The sequence below is a fragment of the Oncorhynchus keta genome, chromosome 12, assembly GCF_023373465.1.
Source record: "Oncorhynchus keta strain PuntledgeMale-10-30-2019 chromosome 12, Oket_V2, whole genome shotgun sequence".
Classification (NCBI taxonomy): Eukaryota; Metazoa; Chordata; class Actinopteri; order Salmoniformes; family Salmonidae; genus Oncorhynchus; species Oncorhynchus keta.
Genome location: NC_068432.1, coordinates 5899134 through 5924058, shown reverse-complemented (window position 1 = coordinate 5924058; position 24925 = coordinate 5899134). Strand labels below are relative to the sequence as shown.

Sequence of the window (24925 nt, the reverse complement as noted above, 5' to 3'; positions counted from 1 at the left end):
TACGACAGGCAGCTGGGAAATATGAAACTTGGCTCCACCGCGGATGCAATGAACCACTTATTAGAAAAAAAAGCATTTTTAAAAATGCAATGTGTCCAGCCTAACATAGGAGTTTAACGAGCGCCATTAGCATTAGCTAGTTAGCAGCGCTAGCATGTTAGCGATCAAAGTGTCTATCCAGCAAGAATGTCGAGGTCAAAAACGAAATTAATCAAATAAATGTTATGTTACATACACATGTTTAGCGGGTGTAGCGAAATGGTTGTGTTTATACCGCCAACAGTGCTATGTTAAGCCATGCTGATTAATTTACTTTTAAGGCCAATCATACTGAATAGGCTGAACGTACATTTCTGTGACTCACTAGCCAACTTCAGCTTGCTAACTCAGTGACCGGTGCTGGGCGAGGAAATATACACCTTTCGGTTTAGTGTTCCCCATGGGGAAATCCGACTAGCCACAAAATTAACCCGTTTCCAGAATCATTACAGCCGGGTTGGTTTAGAAACCCCATTGACAATGCATGGAAAATGGTTGAGGTCAGTTTAGCCAAAGAATCACGGCTGCCGGGGATGGCGGTCAAATCAATGGTTGGTTATAAAAGTATTCCAGTATCGAGATCCATGATTCCCCTTCAAGTGAATATCAATCAATTCGAACTCATGCAATCAGGCAGTCAAAATGAAATATTTTAAGTAGGTACTCTATCAATTGATCCCTCTTATTTCACTAGGCAAGTCAGTTAATACAAATTCTTATTTATAATGAAGGCCTCGGAACTGTGGGTTAACTGCCTTGTTCAGGGACAGAAAGACAGATTGTTGTTACCTTGTCAGACCCGATCTCGCAACCTTTACGTTCTTAACCACTAGTCTACCTGCCGTTTCTCAGGCAAACTACTTCAACATCTATTAGGAATAAAACACGCAAACATTTTATATGACTATGGTTTAATTCTGGAAACTTCCACAAGAACAAATAATATCTTAAAACCATAGAACGAGACCAATACAGCAACAACCTCTGGCATTGTCAAATGTATAAACGTCAACAATTCATACCTTTCCTGCAGTTAAGTACAATAAGAGTGACACCTTTACAGTCACTATTTATTCGTCATTACTTAAGATATATCTTCTCTTTGTATCAGAAAACATTCTGATATGTTCGTATTCCTTTTCACACTAACTATGTTACGACAGTGGAATTTGAAAAGGTATACCATTTGAGACAACATCCATGTTAATCGTACTCTGCTCATTCATGACAAACCACAATTAAGTTAAAAAATTTCCGAACATTTTATTAGCGTCATGTCACCTTAATATGTTCATACTAAAATCAACAATTCTTTACCATAATGTAGTCTTTTCAATACACAAGTATCAATAAGCATGATTAAAAGATCACAATGGCTTTATGTCTGTATTCAAGAATGTCCCATATCCTATTATATTAAAATATTTCACATATAGCGTTTGTATTTAAACAGAGGTTTAATAATAAAAATGTCCCATAGAAGGCAATTAGAGAATTTAATCAGATCGGGATTCTCATATTTAACAAAGCAACGTCTTCAGAGGTGTCGAATGTCCATGACAAGTGAGAGAGAAGATAGACAGGAAATAAAGGTTGAGAGAAGGACAGACCAGACCCAAGAGATGACAGCATTGCATTGTTTCATCAACATTCAAAAGGCAGCAAATTATAACAAGGTTAGTTCGCCTTCAAACATCTACATTTCTGCCTTTGCATTAATCCTAGATTTGTTTGACAATAACCAAAATAAAGTACACATCTGTCCTTCACAACTAAAATCAGTAGATCATTATTATTGTAGCTGAGATATTCTTACGCTCAATCAAGGTGACATCCAATAATAAGTCCTTAAGGGCAGGCGATACTCCAACATTGCCTTTAGCATGATACTTCTATTATTTTATTAGCAAATACAACTATGCTTTTGATCAAAAGACTTGACATCCATAGCCAGAACTGTATATGAAAAGATCTAAGAAACCCTTGTTCTTCGAGAATAAACACTGATGTCCTCAATCATTGACGTAAATACCGTATCATGAGTTCCCTGGTTTCAACAAGTTGTCCCAGCTGGAAAATAGTCAAACTAGCAGCGAAATCAGACCTCGCTTAGTCACCTCTGTCCTTGTCCTGTTTACCACACAAAGTTTGATTCGTTTGAAAGTCTGCAGCTGGGGGAAATCTTCAGGAAAGGCAATGATACACACAAAAATTGGTGAGCCACAACTGAAGATCCTGTGAGAGGCAGCAAGCAGTCCCTGACAGGTTCCCACAATGATGTTCCCAGAACTGACTCAATATGCTGGGTTTACTTGGAGACTTGCTGTTGGATGTGGAGTAAAAACTCATAGTAAGACAAGGCAGACTCTGTCCGGTCCTCTATCATGTTCTGCAAGAAGCTGGCTTTCAGTGGACTCTCATCCCTGAACGGGAACAGAAAAGGAAGATTGGATCCACAACATTAACACACCGTCTCTTGCAGAATAGACCTGAGCCGGTTGACAGCTCAAAACTCCGTAGGCTGTCAACCATGTCAATGAGTTCAACCATATCTAAATACTAAGCATTCTATTTTGGCCTTTGTTTACCCAAGGAAATCAAACATTGTATGCAACCAAATTTCACCCTTATTCCCCATAGTGTGCACTACTTTTGACTAGAGCTCAACAGCCCTGGTCAAAAGTAGTGAACTCTAAGTGGAATAGGGTGCAATTTGGAACGCAGCCATGGCCTCTGAACTCTGGTGTGGCTTTACTAGACCAGAGCACTGGTACTGTTCCTAATGCCTACCTGATGACATGCAGGATGGGGAAGAAAGGCCTCTGTTCCCTCAGCCAGCCAATGAACGCTCTGGTTCTCTGGGACTCTGCAGTGTCCAACTCTGGGAGCATGTTCTGGGAGATTCAACACCATTATAATGAAATATCTTTATGGCACCCCTTTCAGGAAATCTGTTGTGCCGTTTTAAACGAGATGCACTACTAAATATATATAAATATATATATAACAAACAAACGATACTACCACATGTAAATACAGTATAATACACAGAGGTCCTGGTGAGCGATACAGAACCTTGACAGGAGCAGAGGAGCTGGGCTAAGAGAGTGAAAAATGGGAGCAGGTGTTTAGGTTCCTTACCATGTTCAGGGGCACAGCAGCGTAGTTTGGGAGCCCCAGGACTTGCGTGAGGAAGTTGGGGTTGCAGTTTCTTCCAATCCAGACATAGATCACCTGTTAGGACAAAGGAGAAGTCAGTCAAGATTGTGTTTATTTTATCCATCGGTCCGTTTCTCCAGAAAAATCCACTGTAGATATGGTTGCATGTCTATTTTAGGTTGTTCGCCAAATGACATTCCTAAAAAAAAATTGTAAATGAGGGCAAGCTAAAGCATGAGGGTGTAATGCATCAGACTCTGGATTATTCATATGTCAATGTTTGAATTGCATCTGTCCATAACAAATAAATGCATCATGGTCATATTAACCGAGCCAGCGTCCATGAGGAAGGCCCCATCTCTGCTCAGCTTCTCCACAGACAACTGCTGGACTCTGGGCTGGGGGATGGTGCGCTCACTGACGTTCAGGGCTCCCTGTGGTTGGAGAAGAAGAGGGAGATGCTAATAAAATAAAAGTTTATAAAGGGGAAACGTACAATATATCCACATGTCAGATGGAAGCAGAACCATGGATAGACAAACAAATGTGGACACCCCTTCAAATAGTGGAGTCGGCTATATAAAAATCCAGCACACAGCCAGACAATCTCCATAGACCAACATTGGCAGTAGAATGACCTTAATGAAGAGGTCAGTGACTTAACGTGGCACCATCATAGGATGCCACCCTTCCAACAAGTCAGTTAGTCAAATGTCTGCCTTGCTAAAGCTGCCCCGGTCAACTAGGTGCTGTTATTGTGAATTGGAAACGTCTAAGAGCAACAAGAGGCTCAGCTGCGAAGCGTGACACAGAACCCAAACCAGCTGCGCGCGTGAGCCTTCGTGCATACATTTATTTGTTTCTAGTCATCTCACCTCCTTCCAAGGTTTTTCATCGTTTAACTTATATGGTGATCGCATCTAAACTTTCATTGTATTACCACAACTACAGGCAAAACAGTTAGTCTTTCAGTCACCCACGTGGGTATAACCAATGAGATGGCAAGTGGGTACCTGCTTCTATAAACCAATGAGATGGGAGAGGCAGGACTTTCAGCGCGATCTGCATCAGATATAGGAATGAGTTCTATTTTAGCCCTTGGTGTCGCAGACGCTTGTTGGTGGGCGCTAGCAGTGTGGGTGCAATAATTGAATAACATTGCTTTCTTAATGTAATTTGCGACGCTCACGCACACGACGTGTCCGGTCTGGTCAGCATGTAAGGCCACAAGCTCACAGAACGGGATCGCAGAGTACTGAAGCTTGTAAAACCTGTCCTTGGTTGCAACACTCACTACGAGTTCCAAACTGCCTCTGGAAGCAACATCCGCACATTAACTGCTTGTCAGGAGCTTCATGAAATGGGTTTCCATGGCCGAGCAGCTGCATACAAACCTAATATGACTATGCACAATGCCAAGTGCCGGCTGGAGTGGTGTAAATCTCACCGCCATTGGATTCTGGAGCAGAGTTCCCTGGAGTGACAAATCACGCTTCACTGTCTGGCAGTCCAACGGACTAATCTGGGTTTGGCGGATGCCAGAGGAACGCTACCTGCCCCAATGCAGTGCCAACTGTCAAGTTTGATGGAGGAGGAATAATGGTCTAGAGCTGTTTCACGGTTCAGGCTGTTTAGTTTAATTGATAGGAAATATTAACCCTGCTGTAGCATACAATGACATTGTAGATGAATCTGTGCTTCCAACTTTGTGACAACAGTTTGGGGAAGGCCCTTTCCTGTTTCAGCATGACAACGCCCCCATGCACAAAGTGAGGTTCATAAACAAATTGCTTGTCGAGATCGATGTGGACGAACTTCACTGGCCTGCACAGGGCCCTGACCTCAGAATGGAAGCAAGCACCTGCAGCAATGTCCCAACATCTGTTATAGCAGCAAATGAGAAGGGGGGCGGAACCAACTCCCTATTAATGCCAATGATTTTGGAATGAGATGCTCAACGAGAACGTGTCCACATACTTTTGGCCATGTAGTGTATGCATTATATAACTTAAGACATGCTCAAAATATAACATTGTATAAACTATAGAGAATATAGCTTCTCATTATTGGCATTATCTATCTGCGTGAAAATCAGGGTTTCCCCTAGCCCTGACCTCGTCAGTCAGGTCGTCCACACGGTACAGCGCTGGGTGGATCATCAGCATGACGTAGGCCAGGGGCTGGTACTTCAGCTGACACATTGCAAACACACGGTCGTCCAGCCTGGTGCTTGTACCTGTTCGGAAGGCTTTCTGTGGATCAGAGAACAAAAACGACATATGAGCAAAGCATGAAGGAGAGAAACAAATCGCAGTAGCTGGGTCTTACATTATCAGTTGATATGACTACATTTCTTATGGTGTCTTGAAGCTGGTTTATGTTCCATAGCCTGTTTGGTGAGAGGTAGGTTTCCGTCCCAAATGGCATCCTATCCTCTTAAAGGTGCACTGCTTTTTGGGGGGCATTTCACCTCCTTTTTCAATCGTCTCATCGCTGCAACTCGCCAAAGACTTCGGGAGAGGCGAAGGTAGTCCTCCAAAACATAACCCACCTAACCGCGTTCCTTAACACCCGCCAGCTTATCCCGGAAGCCAGCTGCACTAATGTGTCGGAGGAAACACTGTTCAACTGGCGATCGGGGTCAGCACGCAGGCACCCGGCCCGCCACAATGAGTCGCTAGAGACAAGTAAAGGTCCACCGGCCAAACCCAGACAACTGGGCCAACTCTGCACCGTCCTATGGGACTCAGGCCGGTTGAGGCACAGCCTGGGAAATGAACCCGGGTCTGGAGTAAAGGCTGCAGCACTACATGCAATGCAGTGCCTTAGACCACTGCGCCACTCGGGAGGCCAATGGTGCACTGCTTTTGACTAGAGCCCTTGGGAACAGGGTACCATTTGAGACAAAGCTGTAGACTGCCAGGGGACTAGCCAGGGAGGGAGTGGGTGGATAGCGTACCTGTTTGAGCAGGGCGAGGATGTAGAGGGGGAACAGTCTGAGGCAGGCGGGTGCCAGGAGGCCAGGCTGCTGGATGGTGAGTACAGAGGTGCGGAAGGACGTCAGAGAGTCGATGGATGCGTTGGTCATCGCGTCCCTGGCGTCACTCAAACTGGCCGTCACAGAGCGATCCACAGCTGGAGAGCGAGAGGACACACATCAGGAAAAAATAACCAAACTCAAACCTCAGCTCTGTTTTTGTCTCAGGGATAGTGATTCACAAGTTACATGAAAGTACAGTACATGTTTGTAGTCATGGCCTTCATTTACAAAAGAGCAACCATTGGGTTAAATCATTTGTTACTTTATATTAGGGTAAACTATCAATAATAATGGTATAATATTACAGTAGTTTCTCTTTAACGACTAACATTTCATCAGTGAAGGAATAGACCTGGGTAAAACCGCCATCAACACACTATATGAAGATTAGTCCACAGTCAGTTTCATGTAGCCACTTGGATCCCACAAAGGTCACGGTAACCAGGCAACCATCTGATATCACTTACAACCATCTGTCCATGCAAATTAGGCAGCTATGGTAGGGTGGGGATGACAATCCTGCTCTCACTAAGAGACATTAACGATCACAGGATGATGGAACACACTAAGGACTTCACCGTGATGGTAATAAACATGCCTTTAATAACCACACAAATGCCAACAAACTACCTACCCATGCTAGCCAACAGGCAAGTGATGGCCTGGACATCAGCCCCAGCAAAGATGTCAGATAGGGAGTTGACAACAGGCAAACACATGGTGTGGACTCTGATTCGTCGCTCTCCTGTAGAAATACAACACCAAGCAACAAGTTACTGTTTCAGCATTACAATGGAAACAAAAAGTATTAACTCAATTGCACTTCAGAAAGAGCATGTTTACAATTTGGTATTCAGTTTAAAAAGTGTTCCATCTCACCCTTTCATGGCTCACGTTTACAAACATGGAATCCGAGTCCCAAATGGAACTTCTCTATATAGTGCACTTATTTTTATTTTATAGCCAGAGCCTTTTAAGTCCTGGTAAAAAGTAGGGCACTACGCATGGAATAGTGTGATATTTGGGACATATACAATGAGTCTCAACCAAGTAAATCCCACAGAAAAATAATGACACTTTTTGGTAAACCTCAGCAGCTCCAGACAGTATACCTTTGCTGGACGTGTAGAGCAAAGCAGCCTGGAAGGAGACAGACTGCATGTCCACCAGGTTCTCTTCAATGGACATCTGCACAGCGAAGCCTGCATCCGGGTTCACGTTGGGCAGAGACAGCAGGTCCGTGGAGCGCACAAAGAAGTTCCCATGGAACGTGTGGATGGACAAGCCTACATGGAGGTTAAGGGCTTTGAGTTGAATTCATTCCAAGTTAATCCTCCCAGATAAAGTAATCTACTGGAGCAGGGACAGACTCAAGTTCACAGGGTTAATATTATCCTCCATCAATGAGCATTGAGATGATCAGCAAATAATTTACACAGATTTCAGATGAAATAAGATGCATTTCCCTGAAGGGAAATTTGTTTCAAACAATTAAAGCTTTCACATAATACAATAAAACCAGAACAGTGAAAAAAAAAAAGTTGTCACCTTTAGAGCAGCGTATCCTCATGACAGCCTCGAAGCCGATCTTGCGGGTGAGGTACCTCTTGAGATCCTTCTGGAAGCACTCTACTCCGGCTGGATTGTGCTGCTGGTGGTAGGAGGGGTAGTAGTACACACTTCCCGCTGAGTACCTGGATATGCAACCTGACGGGAGGAGAGAGAAGATTGGCTGGATTCATGTGTAATCTCTCAAGGTATGATGTTCTATACACAAGGGGAAATTTGATTTGTCACCAGCAAGACACATACAGTAACATACACATACTGTAACATACATCAGAGACATGCACAGGGCACTGATTGCTTGTGGAATAAGGTGACTTCGTAAACAATCACACATTGTAGTGCAGGTGTATGCGGCTGAAGGCGCCACTCACCTAAAGAGGCCAGGTCACAGTACTGGGAGCTCAGTAGGAACAGATCCACAGCCACCTGCTGTCCTGAACAGTCCAGGGCCAGCTTCTTATAGAAGTCTGTGGCAGGAGAAAGGTGCTGGATATCCTGGGGAATCACCACACAACAAGCATCACAGACAATAGTTAAAAAAAATGGGTATAGTATGCAGAACACATTCCTGAAACCCCATCTTCGGGATTGAAGTTATCATGTTTCAACCATCACTGGACAAGAGGCATGCAACATGTTATACAACTAGAAATGTGTGTGCATCCCAAGTGGCACAGTATTCCCTACATATGGGACATTTTAGGGTGCAATTTCAGATACAGAATGTATAAACCAGTGTGAACCGGTCTCTCTAGTCTCTACCTTGGCAGAAGCCCTCTGGTTGGGGTCCTCTCTGGACTTGAGGGCCCCCACACCCAGACTGGGCAGCTGGGTCTGGAAGACGGACACACGCCCTCCGGTGGCCGATAGCAGCTTGAACGCTGCCTGCAGGGCTGGGCCCAGAGCACACTGGGTCTCCATGGTCTTGCCAAACATCTGGGGCAAGCTCCTCAACAAATCCTGCACCAGCTGCAAAAATAACACATTTACATAATGTTTTGAAATGCAAAACAGAGCTAAAGAGAGGCTTAGGCAAAACTAAGTTACCCAATGAGAGTGTGTCTTGATTAATTCAGGCAATGTGGTGAGTTGTTAGACAGATTTGAGTCACAACCTTTTCGTTTTACATTAGCCCGTCTCTGGGGAATATTAGCTCCTTACCTCCTTGCATTCATTGAGGTTCACTAAAAGGCTGTCTGGTGTCGGTAAAAATATATCTGGAGAAAAGACAGCACAGAAGTCCATTAGACTATTTTTTCAGTATTTGATCACTTCTAGGCGGTGAATTAGTCTACAGATGAAGCTTGTAAACGCTTGCGCCTCTTCGTTTTTTTCTTACAAGACAGAGCACAAATTGAACAGACCCCACACAACGCAATTTAAAGAGCTCCGGCCCATGTTCACAAACTTCTCTATTTTTCTCTCTCACCTTCGATGTCGGAGACTATGAGCATCTGTGGTTGGGACAGGCCCTCCTGGAGGTTGTAGAAGTGGATGGTGCTGTCAAATGTGATGAAGCCAATCTTTGTCCTCGAGTCCCCAGGGAGCCTGGAACACACAGGCATTCAGAAGGACTTGTTCAGCAGACAGTAACAGGACACTATTTTTTTTGTTAAAGCTACATTGTTTTGGGGTTATTGGAGACGAAACACTTTAAAGCTAGCAAGTTTTGACTAAAACTTCCGGACAATGTTAGTTTATGAAGCCCAGAACATAAGAAAATGGACCATGCAGCAAAGGCCTAATCAGCTTTTTTGTTAGTGTCTCAGTGGTGACGTTGATCATACATACGCATTGATGTTCTCTAGCAGTGACTGACAGACGACATCTAGGTATCCTGTTTCCACGGCATTGTGGGATACATCCAGCACGATGAGGTAAACAGCAGGCTGGGGGGGTCTCAGCTGAGTATGACAGGTTTCACCACGTCAATACATAGACTAACACGCAGACAAAACACGTAAACGTTTCCTAGAAAAACTGCAGCAAATTATTTAAAACTTAAGAGCATCATAAAGTCTGATGGAATCACTTCACGAACACAGCAGCACCCAGCTCACATTTGCATTTTATTAGCGGATTAAAGGGGGCAACATTCCACATAGATAAGAAATATTTTCAGGCAGAATATAGACAATCTTGAAAGACTACATATGTGAATTTACCATGTATTCTGATGGTGCAATGAACTCGAGGGTAGCATTCTGGACTTCAGGTCTTTTGTGTGGCTCGCCATACGATCTGCTAACTGGGTTGTACATGAACTCCTCTGGAACTAAACCAAACAAAGACAAAGGGTATCTTCAGTCAGAAAAGAGCAGCACCAGGCTTGTCCATCAGCACTAATATCGGCAGGTTAACGATATCCTGGACATTTAGGTCAAAGCGGAGTGCTTGAAAACCTTGATAGAGCATGGATGAAGTTAGTCCTTGTGGTGCTCGTGTGAATTTCCATTCTTTTTTTCAGCTTCAGACCAGCCCAACTTCACTTGGAACCTAATTTTAGTTTTTAAATAATGAACATTGGATCTGGTCAAAGGAAGTGCCATATATGGGGTATAGGGTGTCATTTGAGAGGAGCTTGGTGGCTGTGGTCCTCACCGTCGTTGACCCGGTAACACAGGTTACACTTCCATCTCCTCTGGTCCAGGAAGGTCACAAAGGGGTTGATGTACGTCCTGCAGGAGCGACACCTCACTATAGTGCTGGAGGTGACCACAGGCAGTTGCTGCAGTGCAGACAAACCAAAACAATTAAGGGCAATCTGGGATGAGTACATACATTTAAATGAAATACTGTATATGCACCCATCGGCTCTTGAATAATTTAACTTATAATACAACTAGTTGCTGCAGTGCACAGAGAAACAATAAGATTGTCATAGACTATCAATGCCAAGTTCCACACTAATCTTTAAAAAAAAAAATCTAATTACAATTCAGACATGATCACAGATGTGTAGATTGAAGAAAATTATTCTAGGCTATATGTATCCTTTGATCTTTCACCAGAAGTAGGATTGATTCTACTGAAGGTTGGGCATGTTTTGCATGGAGTGATTGGGCAATGTCTTACCGAGAGATCTTTGAAGGGGTGGAGGAGCAAGCCGAGTGGGAGCTTTGCTTTGTTTAACAGCGACTGGGTCTGGGGGATGCTGGTCAGGGTACTGCGGAAGACCCTGTAGTGAGAGGGAGATGCACAACCAGTACATATAGGGCCAAGTTCAAGCACATTAACACAAAATATTCAACATTGTGGTGGGAGGGTTGATGTTGAGAAACAACGCCAGACAAACTACTACGCACTCTGGGTGGCAGTTGATTTTCTGCAGGTCCTGGGGCAGGCAGGGCGTAGGAGGGGTGACTGGGCCCAGAGGGAGCAGGTTCCTCTCCTGCAGCAGGTTGACAACCCTCAGGGCCTCTGGGGTCTGAGACTGCAGACTCAAACCAGACAAGGAGGGGCTCAGTTGGGCTGGACCTGCAGAGGGCTGGGGAGGGAAATTAGGACAGTTAACCGGTGAATACAATGAACGAGGGCAGCACTTAACTTGGGTGCACCCTTGAAGGTCTGATCAAAAATTAGTGCACTTGTGGTGCATCCCTGGTCAGTTTCAATATTTCAGTCTATGCATGTCTTTTTTCAACATCGAGTTCATTTTAAAAACGTGTTCAATAGTCAGACATGCGCTAAGCTCTGACCGAATATCATACAGAAGGTTCAGCTATGAACTGTAGAATTTAAAGTGGAACTGACAGCATTTTAGCATCATGAAATATACAAATAAATTCATTTATACCAAGAAGTATTATTTTTTTAATCTTAGCACTTCGATATGGTCATTTTCACAAATCTATAGAATGTTTGGGAATGACATAGTAATAAGTAAGGCATTTGTGAAAATAGCAATAGAGTGGGAAAGCAGCTGTGCATTTGGACAATTAATAGACACTGCAGTAAATAAACCTAATAAAAACATCCGTCTTGATCAGAACCGGAGTCGACGCAGACCGGTGCGCCATAGCCAATCAGAGATTCAATAGGCATATATGCAAATAAGCCATTTGCAACCCGTGCCTTCCATCAATCACTTTGAACTGGACTGTGTGATTACAGGCAGTAGCAACACAATTTTAGATCAGAAAGCATTCGTCAAAAGCCACAAAATACACCTGAATGGATTTCTGCACATATGTAAATACCACGTAACCAAGTTACGCTCTCCTCCCCTCAGTTGCCTATGCACATCAACAAGATCAACAACTAATGCTAGCCAGAGCGAGATAGGGAACATAAGATAAACCCTCTAAAACATACAAAAAATAAATCAAAATAAAATATAGTTGGCTGTTCAAATTGCACTTTAACAATGTGGAATAAAATCATGCTCGTCCTTCTGCAGCTTGCCTGCCAATGCATGCTTGTACCAACCCACCTTTTGATAACTGAATGGGAAACTTGCTTCCCCTCTCATTTGATCGATGTCAAATACATTTGATTGACAACTAAAATAACTGTTATCCACAGTTAGCATTCATTCAAGCTCAGCATAGCTACCTGGGAAAGCGATGTACATTTCTTTCTAGCTAACCAAATGACACCTGCCTCTAGCTGTAGCCACTGAAAAAAGGTGAGGGGAAAAGGTCAGTCACACCTCCAATGACATGACATCCTCCCAGCAGCTAGTGTTAGGCGCAGGGTTTTTAGCTTACTAAAAAGATACACTAGCTCAGGGGAGTCAAACTCAATCGGCGCAGACATTTTGGAGAAAAAAAAAAGTGAATTTGCAGGTTAGAGATAGCCTATTTGTTAAAAGAAAGAAAGCAACTGTGTCCCAAACTGCCCATTGTTTTATTGGAAATACAGCCCTTTATGTCCACTTGTTTGATGCTGTATACAGCACTTTAATATATTGAAACTAAAGAGATGTGTCCAGCCTTTGCTGCTATGCTTGCAGATGTACATAATACTCTGCGGCCCTAATCAAAAAGGTATTTAGTAACTCCAAACAATCAAATCGTCACTATAGGTTTAATGCAACATTTAAACAAGTTTTTAATTTTTTGCACTGCATGGATCACCAGTGGGGTTGAATGCCAGGCCAGCTATGATATACAACGATAGATGGATAGTAGTACACGAATTATTGCTATAACTGCAGCCACCTATTCTCCCAACAATGCCTTACAGTACGTACATCATTAAATAGGTAAGTTATATTTCTAACATCACTTAGTTGGTTGAGGCATAAACTGGGATTTTGATATTTTTTTATTACTGATATTGTGATAGTCTGTTTCAAATCTGCAAAGTAGTTCAAACACTGTCAAACAAAATCCAAGACTTGAATTGGCAAAGCATAGAGATGGAAGTCTGGTCACTTACCTGCTGGTATGGCTGAGGATGGCTGTAAGGCTGCGTCGAGGGCTGCACGGGATGCTGCATGGTGGCGGCAGTAGGGGGTGCCGAGGTGTTCGTGTACCCCGGGGGTAAAGAGGGGTAGGATAGACCCATGTGTCGAGTAGGGGGGCCTGGCTGCTGGGGTGGGAGTGGGCCAGCTATAGGGACAAGCACCAAAACAAGACTCATGTCAGTTCTTAGTGTTGCTAGCAGTAAATCTAGGGGACTATAAAGTTATTAGTTATTCACTTCTGATTTTCTATAATGTAGTGGAGGACTGACCCATTTTAGGGCCCATCTCCAAGTGATCAAAGCTGTTGGGAACTTGAGCACCATTACCAGGTGTGGGCATGTGTCCTGTTACAGTGCAAACATAACATTTAGGGGTCAGAATAAAGATGCATTAAAACAAACAAAACACTACTACTTGTGTAAGCACTTAAAAGCCACAATCTGTACATTTGCAAAAACGTAGTAATTAGCATACATGTTTGTTATGTTTCAGGTCAGTTGTACTTTGTTTCAATGCCAAAGGGTTGAGAACATATGAATTATGCATTCAAGGTACCCAATTCACAGTCAAAATAACAGACAGTAAGACAATGTGATAAATTGGACACATGGGGGGGTGGAACAGACAGACAGACAGACAAACTTGGAAATAGTGTCAGATGTAAACAGGTGATATCTGAAATATCCATGGAAGTTCGAGGCCTTCTGTCCCTTACGAAACCATGTTAACAAATCTGATAGAAGACAATGGATCAAATGTGATCGTCATCAAAACTGCACAGGGTACACAACACACGGACAGCGACGGAACCACACCTGGACACTCAAAGTCATTCTCCTGGTTCTCGTACTCAGTGTGGGAAGCATAACAAGCATCACTCCCACACTGAGCTGGCATGGTGGGAAGACAGAAGGCAATGAGACCCAAAGGGGGTGGCTGTTGGGAGCTAGTTCCACTACTGAGAAATCCCACATTAGACCCCGCCACGCCAGAGGAAAAATAATAATATTTATACAATTATTGTACAACTACTGAACAAATAAACCACAGTACATATGTGGATAATTCAACAAGTAAGGTAAACAAACTAGGATCAGGTTCCCCTCTTACTCATTAAAAGGCTAAACTGATCACAGATCAGCACTCCTACTCAGACCTTTCATGCATTATCAAAACTGATATTTCCTTACCATCAGTTTTGGGGCCAAGGGGAGGGGTGGCATTGCCCATGGGGGGTCCAGTAGTGGGTGGGGTGGGTCTCACAGAGGGTGGGGGGCCGCCGTAGGGTGCTCTCATACCTGGCTGGTATGAGTGAGGAGCCGCCATGGGGTTCATCAGAACAGGGGCAGAGCCTGGACAACAACATTTAGCTACACATATCTCTTACACAGTATCCCATCACAACACCCATCAACTAAAACCTTGAACAATTGTTTGTTTGACATTTTGGGATATTACATCAATCATAGTATTGTGCTGCCAACCCAGACATCAACCTGGCTGTGGCACAATGGCTGTGGTCAAGGCTAACCTATTACATAACCTTAGACAAAACTGGCAACTATACATCATGACAATGTAACCTATAAGACATGGGGGTATATGAGAACTACCGTGCATTAGAGGGAAAACGTCCCGTGACAAGTAGCATTGTAACTAGAGGTCGACCAATTTAGATTTTTCAAATCCGGTAACGATTATTGAGGACAAAAAAAGCCGATGCCGATTATTGGAGGGCAAAAAAAACGATACCTATTATTGGAGGACAAAAAACCCTGATACCGATTAAAATCGGACGCTTTTTTTTTATTACATGCATTTGTGATAATGACAATTACAACAATACTGAATTAACACGTATTTTAACTGAATATAATACATAAATAAAATCAATTTAGCCTCAAACAATGAAATACGTTCAATTTGGTTTAAATAATGCAAAAACAAAGTGTTTGAGAAGAAAGTAAAAGTGCAATATGTGCCATGTAAGAAAGCTAACGTTTAAGTTCCTTGCTCAGAACATGAGAACATATGAAAGCTGGTGGTTCCTTTTAACATAAGTCTTCAATATTCCCACTTAAGTTTTAGGTTGTAGTTATTATAGGACTATTTCGCTCTATACACCATTTGTATTTCATATACCTTTGACCCAGCCCAGTCACTGACCAGGATGTCTTGCTCCCAGGCAGACTAAATAACTTTTTTGCCCGCTTTGAGGACAATACAGTGCCACTGACACAGCCTGCAACGAAAACATGCGGTCTCTCCTTCACTGCAGCCGAGGTGAGTAAGACATTTAAACGTGTTAACCCTCGCAAGGCTGCAGGCCCAGACGGCATCCCCAGCCGCGCCCTCAGAGCATGCGCAGACCAGCTGGCCGGTGTGTTCACGGACATATTCAATCAATCCCTATACCAGTCTGCTGTTCCCACATGCTTCAAGAGGGCCACCATTGTTCCTGTTCCCAAGAAAGCTAAGGTAACTGAGCTAAACGACTACCGCCCCGTAGCACTCACTTCCGTCATCATGAAGTGCTTTGAGAGACTAGTCAAGGACCATATCACCTCCACCCTTCCTGACACCCTAGACCCACTCCAATTTGCTTACCGCCCAAATAGGTCCACAGATGATGCAATCTCAACCACACTGCACACTGCCCTAACCCACCTGGACAAGAGGAATACCTATGTGAGAATGCTGTTCATCGACTACAGCTCGGCATTCAACACCATAGTACCCTCCAAGCTTGTCATCAAGCTCGAGACCCTGGGTCTCGACCCCGCCCTGTGCAACTGGGTACTGGACTTCCTGACGGGCCGCCCCCAGGTGGTGAGGGTAGGCAACAACATCTCCTCCCGCTGATCCTCAACACGGGGGCCCCACAAGGGTGCGTTCTGAGCCCTCTCCTGTACTCCCTGTTCACCCACGACTGCGTGGCCACGCACGCCTCCAACTCAATCATCAAGTTTGCGGACGACACAACAGTGGTAGGCTTGATTACCAACAACAACGAGACGGCCTACAGGGAGGAGGTGAGGGCCCTCGGAGTGTGGTGTCAGGAAAATAACCTCACACTCAACGTCAACAAAACTAAGGAGATGATTGTGGACTTCAAGAAACAGCAGAGGGAACACCCCCCTATCCACATCGATGGAACAGTAGTGGAGAGGGTAGCAAGTTTTAAGTTCCTCGGCATACACACAGACAAACTGAATTGGTCCACTCACACTGACAGCGTCGTGAAGAAGGCGCAGTAGCGCCTCTTCAACCTCAGGAGGCTGAAGAAATTTGGCTTGTCACCAAAAGCACTCAAACTTCTACAGATGCACAATCGAGAGCATCCTGGCGGGCTATATCACCGCCTGGTACGGCAACTGCTCCACCCTCAACCGTAAGGCTCACCAGAGGGTAGTGAGGTCTGCACAACGCATCACCGGGGGCAAACTACCTGCCCTCCAGGACACCTACACCACCCGATGTTACAGGAAGGCCATAAAGAGCATCAAGGACATCAACCACCCGAACCACTGCCTGTTCACCCCGCTATCATCCAGAAGGCGAGGTCAGTACAGGTGCATCAAAGCTGGGACAGAGAGACTGAAAAACAGCTTCTATCTCAAGGCCATCAGACTGTTAAACAGCCACCACTAACATTGAGTGACTGCTGCCAACACACTGTCATTGACACTGACCCAACTCCAGCCACTTTAATAATGGGAATTGATGGGGAATGATGTAAATATATCACTAGCCACTTTAAACAATGCTACCTTATATAATGTTACTTACCCTACATTATTCATCTCATATGCATACGTATATACTGTACTCTACATCATCGACTGCATCCTTATGTAATACATGTATCACTAGCCACTTTAACTATGCCACTTTGTTTACTTTGTCTACATACTCATCTCATATGTATATACTGTACTCGATACCATCTACTGTATGCTGCTCTGTACCATCACTCATTCATATATCCTTATGTACATATTATTTATCCCCTTACACTGTGTATAAGACAGTAGTTTTGGAATTGTTAGTTAGATTACTTGTTGGTTATCACTGCATTGTCGGAACTAGAAGCACAAGCATTTCGCTACACTCGCATTAACATCTGCTAACCATGTGTATGTGACAAAAAATTTGATTTGATTTGACTATTGGATGTTCTTATAGGCACTTTTGTATTGCCAGTGTAACAGTATAGCTTCCGTCCCTCTCCTCGCCCCTACCTGGGCTTGAACTAGCAACACAACGACAACAGCCACCATCGAAGCAGCGTTACCTATGCAGAGCAAGGGGAACAACCACTCCCAAGTCTCAGAGCGAGTGACGTTTGAAACGCTATTAGCACGCACCCCGCTAACTAGCTAGCCATTTCACATCGGTTACACCAGCCTGATCTCGAGAGTTGTTAGGCTTGAAGTCATAAACAGCTCAATGCTTGAAGCATTGCGAAGAGCTGCTGGCAAAACGCACGAAAGTGCTGTTTGAATGAATGCTTACGAGCCTGCTGGTGCCTACCATAGCTCAGTCAGACTGCTCTATCAAATCGTAGACTTAGTTATACATGACACAGAAATACAAGCCTTAGGTCATTAATATGGTCGAATCCGGAAACTATCATCTCGAAAACAAGACGTTTATTATTTTAGTGAAATACGGAACCGTTCCGTATTTTATCTAACTGGTGGCATCCTTAAGTCTAAATATTTCTGTTACATTTCACACCTTCAATGTTATGACATAATTACGGAAAATTCTGGCAATTTAGGCAGTCCAAACTGTTGCATATACCCTGACTGCGTTCATTGCATGCAAGAGAAGTGATTATTTCACCTGGTTAATATTGCCTGCTAACCTGGATTTATTTTAGCTAAATATGCAGGGTTAAAAATGTATAATTCTGTGTATTGATTTTAAGAAATGTATTGATGTTTATGGTTAGGTACAGATTGGAGCAACGACAGTCCTTTTTTGCGAATACGCACCGCATCGATTATATGCAACGCACGACACGCTGGATAAACTAGTAATATCATCAACTAGTGATTATGATTGATATATTGAAATCGGCCCTAATTAAAGTGGCCATTCCGATTAATCGGTCAACCTCTATAACCCTACACTGGAGGTGTCAGGTCTGACGACAGCTGATGAGGCTGACCCAGAGCTAGCTAATGTCAATGAACTGGAAGACACCGCTAGGTGACTACTGAGACTACACTGGGGCATTCCAAACAAGAGCAATCTGATGTTGCTTCCAATATCAAAGATCTGTCATTCAGAGATTGCAAGTAATCAAATCAACTTGAATAAAAACAGTAAACTGGACAGATTAGAGTGAATATTCAAACAGAAGTCAGGTAGACAGTTACGTCAGGCAGATAATGTGATATTTCTTAGACCACAATGTTGTATAATGCAATAATGGCTTTGGTCATGAATCACTGATGGCTTCTGACCAAAAATAAGCCACACACCACAAATACCGCTACAGTGGTGGTGGGGGTAAGTGGTGACTAAACTCAGAACTCTGGAAATGATAGATTTCCAATAACTTCACCAGAAGTTACTAAAACTAATTTGGCCTGTGAACAAGTATTTCTGAGTAGAGTGTCTGCCAAGGAGATAGGTGTTGCCAAACTGATCTGTTCGTGTGGGAACGGGAGCAGGAGGGGGCAATGTCCACTTTCAACATCAGTTAGCTCGACCACAGAACAAGGAGCCAGATGTTTCACCGGATGTGCAAATATGAAGCATCCGGGCAGGCATTTCCACTACCCACAAAATATGGCTGAGGGGAAGCCCAGTGGCTGACAGTGGGAGAAGATGGAATGAGATTGACTTCGGTCAACATTCTGCTCATCGATAGAACATTTAATCTCAATAGAGCGCTATTCACAAAACTAGAATCTGTTAAGAACGGAGTTAACTAAGTTTTGTAGACTTCAACCTTTGCCATTTTTTAAATATATTTTTTAAAAATGTGGTTTAGGAGTGCAAGGGTAAATAGTTACTGGACATGCCATGCTAGAAAGTGCCAATAGGATCTTGCTAGCTCGTGCTTGGCTCCGCCCACCTCCTTGCTTGTTCTGCCACTATGATGTCGTTTCCAGTGGGGGGAAAAAACGCAATGCTGTGGTCTGTCTTGGGTTAGTTCTAAAAAATCTTTGGCTGAACAACCACCGGGGAGTGTCATTACACAGACAAAACAACGATAACATTTCATAAGATCATAATGATATCTCAAGTTTTCAACAAAGTGCTCTTCATTGTGGAAACAAACAGCTGTGGAATATCTAACACTTAATCATGCAGCCTTTGTAATGCTCCATCCAGCACCGTTTTACCTTGCTGGGTGTATCCCTGGAGCGAGGTGGGAGGACCCAGGGGTTGCATGGCATTATGGAAGACAGGAGGCGTTGCGCGGTACTCTGCCGAGGAGGCCTGGGGGGTTGCCAGGCTGGGCGAGGAGGTCATGTGATTACCCACAGGCCGAAGGGGAGGCATGGCCATAGGAGGCGGTGCCCCCATTGATGGAGGAGCTCCCATCGGTGGAGTCCCCCCATACTGCCAGGCTGGGGCGTGCTGGTAGTTGTTAGCAGACGCAGGTGGAGGGGTGGCATGCGCAGGGGGAATCCTGAAGCCTGGGTTAGGGCTGGCAGACTGAGGTGGGGTCATGGAATGTTGAGGTCCCATAGGAGGCCTTTTTAACATGGGTTGACTTGGAAGGGCCTGGTTAGAGCTGACTGGTGGGATGGGCTGGTAGGGACCGGAGTTATAGAGTCCAGGGCCGGGCGGCAAAGGGCCCTTGGCTTGCATTGGGTTGTATGGAGTCTGGTGGGCCATGTAATCCGGTCCCGGTGGCTGCAGCACTACTGGATTCTGAAAGGGACCTGGAAGACAGGAAAATGACGAGGTTAGATGACTCCAAGCCAGTTTCACTTATAGACAAGCACCATACTCTGACATCCCACGTGAATGTCCCTATAATCTGCATTCAAACCAAGGAGGTTCATTTTGCGTGGCACAGTGCTTAGGGTGGGCAGAGTCTGCACATTATAGACCATTCCATTGGTCCTTAAGTGAAATCTCCACCCTCAGGACATGCTAAACAAACTACATCAATAATAGCCCACTGCCCCATTTGCATGCCAGTTAACGCTGATGAAGAAAACCTCACTCTATAACCAATGTTTCATTACTACACTATGAACTGCATGGCACTACTGATTGACTCTGCCTACAACCGTTTGTTTCTCTGAAGGAAGATATAGGCTAGATAACTTCGAGAACAGCAGCATTAGTATTCGGCTAAATGCAGCAAGGGAAATTAGGATTTAAATAGACTCCAGGCCTCCAAAATAAGGAAAACAATCTGTGAACAGACTGACAAAGCAATAACTTAAATCAACACACTTACAGAGAAGGACATAATCTTCTCACCTGGATTTAAAGCATGCTGCTCCTTTACTGACAGTGAGTGTGAACAGAGAGGAACGGACTGATTAGAAAACATCTCAATAGTGAAGACAAAAACCCATAATCCCAGCATTTCTAAGCAGCTCCGGGGAAATGGCCAAAATGAAACTCACGGCAGGCCACAGCTGTCATGTTGAGGGCTTCCTCCAATAACAGTGAACCTGGCCTGGGCAGAGTACAACTGCTCAACCAATTAAAGAGTAAGACAAGGCAAATGAGCACAACAGGAAAGAATAGGAATCACAGGAAGTAGATCCTGTACAGCAACGAAGGTCTATCGTTTTAAAGTGGAAACAGTAAGCAAAGTTAGATGAATTAAGCGGAGATTAAATCCACTTTGGCATGAACTTTAACACTTGAGTGCTAGCTTTTGCGACCAACAGGACGGGAATTTAGTGAACATACGGAATGCCTTCTTTTGGTAAGATGGATGTTTAATCATCTAGGTTTGATCAGAGTTGAAAGACCAATGTTGGAGTTGAGGCATTTAATTGCCTTGTATGCTGTTAGGAATTTTATTAATAAATGACTAAACAATATCTCCATTTCAAATAGAACTAACTAAGTAAACTTATACTCTTATTATATCTGATTAACAATATGAATTCATTAGTGAGGGATTGTGGAGCATATAACACGGGGGTAATGACATTAAATCAATATAATTCCAGCCAGGTTGGAGAAGATTGGAAGTGTTTTTTTTTTTTAAAGTAAGCAGAAAGGGTAATTAACCTATGGTTGAACCGACTCAATTTAGCACTGGAATGTTCAGATGAGGCATTGTGGATTTTCTTAGGTTTTCCATTAGCTGGAACTGTCTGCTGAAGGGTGATGGATGAAAAACCTTAAGTTCTCAAATTAACTTTTGAACTGTTGGAGAAAGAATATTTTATGACCTGTGACATCATATTTTGTATATAAACTGTTGTTCGTGGTTACATGGCAGCACCCTCCGAGAATAAATACTATTACCTATTTTTGATAAGACTGGTCTCTGTCTTTTATGCAAATAAGAATCTTGCAAATTCTCATAAAGTAGACTAAGTGAATACACTTAATGAAAACATATTGGAATAATTAAATTCTCTCACGTCACCCCGCTCCTCCGCTCTCTCCACTGGCTTCCAGTTGAAGCTCGCATCCGCTACAAGACCATGGTGCTTGCCTACGGAGCTGTGAGGGGAAGGGCACCTCAGTACCTCCAGGCTCTGATCAGGCCCTACACCCAAACAAGGGCACTGCGTTCATCCACCTCTGGCCTGCTCGCCTCCCTACCACTGAGGAAGTACAGTTCCCGCTCAGCCCAGTCAAAACTGTTCGCTGCTCTGGCTCCCCAATGGTGGAACAAACTCCCTCACGACGCCAGGACAGCGGAGTCAATCACCACCTTCCGGAGACACCTGAAACCCCACCTCTTCAAGGAATATCTAGGATAGGGTAAGTAATCCTTCTCACCCCCCCCTAAAAAGATTTAGATGCACTATTGTAAAGTGGCTGTTCCACTGGATGTCATAAGGTGAATGCACCAATTTGTAAGTCGCTCTGGATAAGAGCGTCTGCTAAATGACTTAAATGTAATGTAAATGTAAATTACACCAACAAAATGCAGAGATAAGGAAAAAACAAAGCCAAATTAACTAGCCTAGGGAGTTTAATCACAATAGCTCATACACCAGTAGGATTGTCAAACATTTGACAACACTTAGCACCTCTGAACAGTGTCAGAAATCAGAATTGCATGTTCACACAGCAAAGACCAAAGTCGTCAGCCACTCAGACTTGTTAAATACTCCAAGCCAGAAGGTGGCAGTAGCATTGTTTGGTAATGCATGCCCGTTTGGGTTGCTTAGTCTATGGTCTAGATTCTGATATTCTCTAGCTAGCTGTGCTAATGTTGCTATTTTGCCGAAAGCCCTTGTTGATACTTGCCAGATGGCCACAGCTATCTGACTACCTAGCAAGATTACTTAATTTAATTCTGTCTCCAGAATGCCAGTGCTAGCTCATAGCCAAATGTTTAGCTAGCACAAGAAAGTGCTTTCATTAAGTACACACACTGACTTTTCATTTTGTTGTGTTGCAGCCTGAATTGAAAATGGATTAAATTGAGATGTGCTGTCACTGTGCTGTCACTGGCCTACACACAACACCCCATAATGTCAGTGGAATTGTGTTTAATTTTTAAAATTTAAAATGTAAATCTAAAATGTCTTAAGTCAGTAAGTGTTCAACCCTTTATGGCAAGCCTAAATAAATTCAGCAGTGAAAATGTGTAACAAGTCACATAAATTGCATTGACTCAGTTTATGTGCAACAAGTGTTGAATAACTACCTCATCTCTGTACCCCACATATATATTTATCTGTAAGGTCCCTCAGAGCAGTGAATTTCAAACACAGATTCAACCACAAAGACCAGTGAGGTTTGAGCATGGTTAAGTTAATTACACTTTGGATTTTGTTTCAATACAGTCACTACAAAGACACAAGCGTCCCTCCTAACTCAGTTGCCGGAGAGGAAGGAAACCACTCAAGAATTTCACCATGAGGCTAATAGTAAGTTAGAGTTGAATGGCCGTGACAGGAGAAAACTGAGGATGGATCAACATTGTACATTGAATAATATGACAAATGCAACATTTTTACTGAGCTACAGTTGATAAGGAAATCAGTCAACTGAAATACATTGTATACGCCATAATCTATGGATTAACTCTAAAACTACATTGGAGGCAGTTTATGGTTGAAAAGGGAACATTCATTTCGCTACGATAAGTTAAAAGATACATCTACAAACATTTTAACGAAATACTGTAGAAGTCTATTCATTCGTATGGAGGACTGCTTTTCTGAGGAGTGCCAATATGGCCGACAGGTGGCTTCAAAGCCTCTTATTGGCCAATACGTAGTACAAGCAATCGAGGGTTTATATACACAGGTATGTTGACGAAGCATGTGAAAAATACAATTTGCTCTCGAATTGCCAACTAACTGAAATGTGTCTCTAGAGAACAACCAAGTTATGCTAGCTAACGTTAGCTAGTTAGCAAATATATCTGACGTGTGTCAACTATTCTGAGCCAGATAAATGTTAGCTACCGGTCGTAGTTGGGGAATCAAAACGCTAACTTAAAGCTATCCAAATAACGTAGCTATCTATATGAACATGTGTGCTTGTGTTTCGATAAGAGCAATATTAAATTAGCCCACTACTAGCAGCCATCATTCATGGCTAGCATTATTACCAAGACAGCAAGCTAATGTTGTAATCTGGCCATCTTGCTAACAAGCCAAGTCAGATAAGGTCGGATAAAATCTTATCTTACTAGCTAGTTAACGTTATTTTAGCTAGGTAGAAAGCCAAAAGATAGTTAACCCGTGGCGAAAGTACTCACCATTTGCGTAGGGCGGTCCTCCTGCCCCATTCTGAGAACTAAAATCTGTACTTGACATTATGAAATAGACACCAACCGTAATCAAATATACTGCAGAAATGCTTGGTTGACGAATAGCTAACTGCGTCTTACTTGGCTAAGTTGGCTGTTTAGCTAGCAGGGTAACGTTAGATGTTTGGTTAACGGAGCGACTTCACCACACAGGCTTTCAAGTAAAACAAAAAGTTAATTAGCTTGCCCACTTGTTAGCTATCACAGGACCATGATTGGGCCGTTCCCCGTCCAACTACGGGTGTAGGACTTGTCAAGACAATCATGTGAGGCCACTGAAATCACTTATCTTCTTGCACAGGAAGTTGGGATCACCCAGTAGATATTGGCTAGATGGGGTACAGATTATGTCCAAAATCATTTGTGTTGCATTTTAGCCAACCCTTGACATAACCTTAACCTAATTCTCAGAACCTGTTACGATTAATTATCCAAACCTGCAGTGTAAATTATATTAAAAGTAAATTATGACATAAACTGTACCCATTCTAGTCCCACCCAGCAGGCACAACGTCAAACCTCTTCAAGCATGCGCAGTTGGTACACGTGGCACTTCCTGTGCATAGTTGATTTCGACAGTACTGGAAACAGTGAAACGCTCACAATTTTGTACTGCCTTCGCTTCCTTTGATGTTTGAGTCCAAAAACATGGGATCAGTTCAATACACGGTGACAGACTGGCTTTTACAAATGAAATGAGTTTATATAAAACCAGACTAATGCTTAACGTTTTAATAAATACTTATCTCCAGCGCGATTTTTGCTGGAG

The 24925-nt window shown here is 43.4% G+C and overlaps 1 protein-coding gene across 4 annotated transcripts; it reads right to left on the bottom strand.

Annotated features, from left to right (window-relative positions):
* Positions 1-1277: 1277 nt before the first annotated feature.
* On the bottom strand, positions 1278-24755 carry LOC118390903 (protein transport protein Sec24A-like). 4 transcript variants are annotated; one of them, XM_035781649.2, is made up of 23 exons: positions 24640-24755; positions 19580-20125; positions 14408-14569; positions 13487-13561; positions 13190-13362; positions 11113-11294; positions 10883-10985; positions 10409-10535; positions 9973-10082; positions 9599-9711; positions 9237-9355; positions 8969-9024; positions 8570-8776; positions 8179-8302; positions 7787-7945; positions 7351-7524; positions 6873-6983; positions 6158-6333; positions 5313-5450; positions 3528-3632; positions 3181-3273; positions 2830-2933; positions 1278-2462 (listed from the first exon to the last, which is right to left on the bottom strand). In XM_035781649.2, the coding sequence occupies exons 1-23, from the start codon at positions 24641-24643 to the stop codon at positions 2348-2350; spliced, it is 3276 nt and encodes a 1091-aa protein (XP_035637542.1). In that variant the 5' UTR covers positions 24644-24755; the 3' UTR covers positions 1278-2347. The 4 variants fall into 4 exon arrangements, with proteins under 4 accessions (XP_035637542.1, XP_035637543.1, XP_035637541.1 ...); XM_035781650.2 differs by lacking the exon at positions 24640-24755 and adding an exon at positions 24348-24521; XM_035781648.2 differs by lacking the exon at positions 24640-24755 and adding an exon at positions 24106-24519.
* Positions 24756-24925: the final 170 nt, after the last annotated feature.